This window comes from Sinocyclocheilus grahami, unplaced genomic scaffold (genome assembly GCF_001515645.1).
Source record: "Sinocyclocheilus grahami isolate Dianchi unplaced genomic scaffold, SAMN03320097.WGS_v1.1 scaffold2286.1, whole genome shotgun sequence".
Taxonomy (NCBI): Eukaryota; Metazoa; Chordata; class Actinopteri; order Cypriniformes; family Cyprinidae; genus Sinocyclocheilus; species Sinocyclocheilus grahami.
In genome coordinates, this window is record NW_015507465.1 from 16529 (window position 1) to 17796 (window position 1268).

At 36.0% G+C, this 1268-nt stretch overlaps 1 protein-coding gene across 1 annotated transcript in view; it reads left to right on the top strand.

The window, feature by feature from the left end:
- The window catches only part of LOC107574616 (neuronal acetylcholine receptor subunit beta-3-like), a 36583-nt gene that overhangs the window by 12769 nt on the left and 22546 nt on the right, over nt 1–1268 (top strand). Inside the window, exons 5-6 of the mRNA XM_016261059.1 lie at nt 535–707; nt 814–980. Of these exons, the coding sequence (XP_016116545.1) occupies nt 535–707; nt 814–980 (340 nt within the window). The remainder of the gene's footprint in view (nt 1–534; nt 708–813; nt 981–1268) is intronic.

A 1268-nucleotide genomic window follows, 5' to 3' on the forward strand; every position in this document is an offset into this window, starting at 1 on the left:
TCCAGGCTGGGCTCCTCTTGCGTCTCACCAGAAGTAATGTTGCACTGTGCTTATCTGCACCATGCATTGCATTTTGCCCTGATGGATTTTAAAGCCACATTCATTCTTTAGTCATTCATTCCTGCATCAAATGTAAGTTTAAAACTTAAAAGCTTAGTTTAAAACTTGTTTATGATTTCTCATTTAGGAATGAATAAGGCAATCCATGTAATATGCACATTGATATGGAGTAAAGGAGGGTTCACTTATCTTAGATGTTGATTTCAGATGCTTTCTGAAAGCGTGCTGCAAACTGCTACAGCAAACACTGGTCAAGTATTTGAATGTTGAGCAGCAGGCTCATTGGATGTTAATGCAACAGAAATCAAGCACCATGTAGATAACAATGTGATTACTAGTAGATTGAGTTAAGGACCTATCAGCTTAGAGTTTCATGACAGAGCTTTTTGTATTTCAGTAGTCTGTACAGGTTACTTTGATTTGTTTTGTGTACCTGTTGTCTCCAATCATCAATGTTTTGTTTTGTCCATTTAGCATCAAGACAGATTTTGGAACAAAGGAGTCTCCATATGTGCAGTTCTACAGTTATGCCTTTACAGTCTTGTCGGACATTTTAGTTCTGACTACAGCCTGTAAGATGGACCTGCACAAGTTTCCATTCGACATCCACAGCTGCAATCTGACGCTTCAATCTTCAGCATATTCAAGTACATCAGAAATCCATGAATCAGGGTTGACAAACAAACATGGTTACTTCTAATAAACTGTTTGAGATCATATAAATTAATATAATAATTGTGTCTGTTCCCACAGTTGAGGAGCTTAAAGTTCTAACATTTGCAGATTCAGAGTGGGTAACGCACGAGTCGAAGCAGACCTTTCAGGCCCAGGGAGAGTGGGAGCTCCTCAGTATAAATATGGTTAAGTCTAATATTTCTGTGGGATATGAATGGGATATGAAGGATCAGCTGATATATCAGGTACAGTGCACAAGGTATGTAGTGTAAAACAATTTTAAATGTATAAATAAAATGGTAAAAACCACAACCAAATCATTGACCAAAGGGCTGGGTCGACAATATTGATGTAAAATGTTTTAATCAATCTTCATTTTGATAAATTGAGATGTCTTAGTCTGTGCTGTTTTCATATAATGCGTGAACAAACATTCACTAAACATTATTTGTAGTGAATTACATGTTCATTATAATTTTACTTATATATTTTAACCTTCTGTCTTCATTATTTAATGCATGGTTAAATAAACC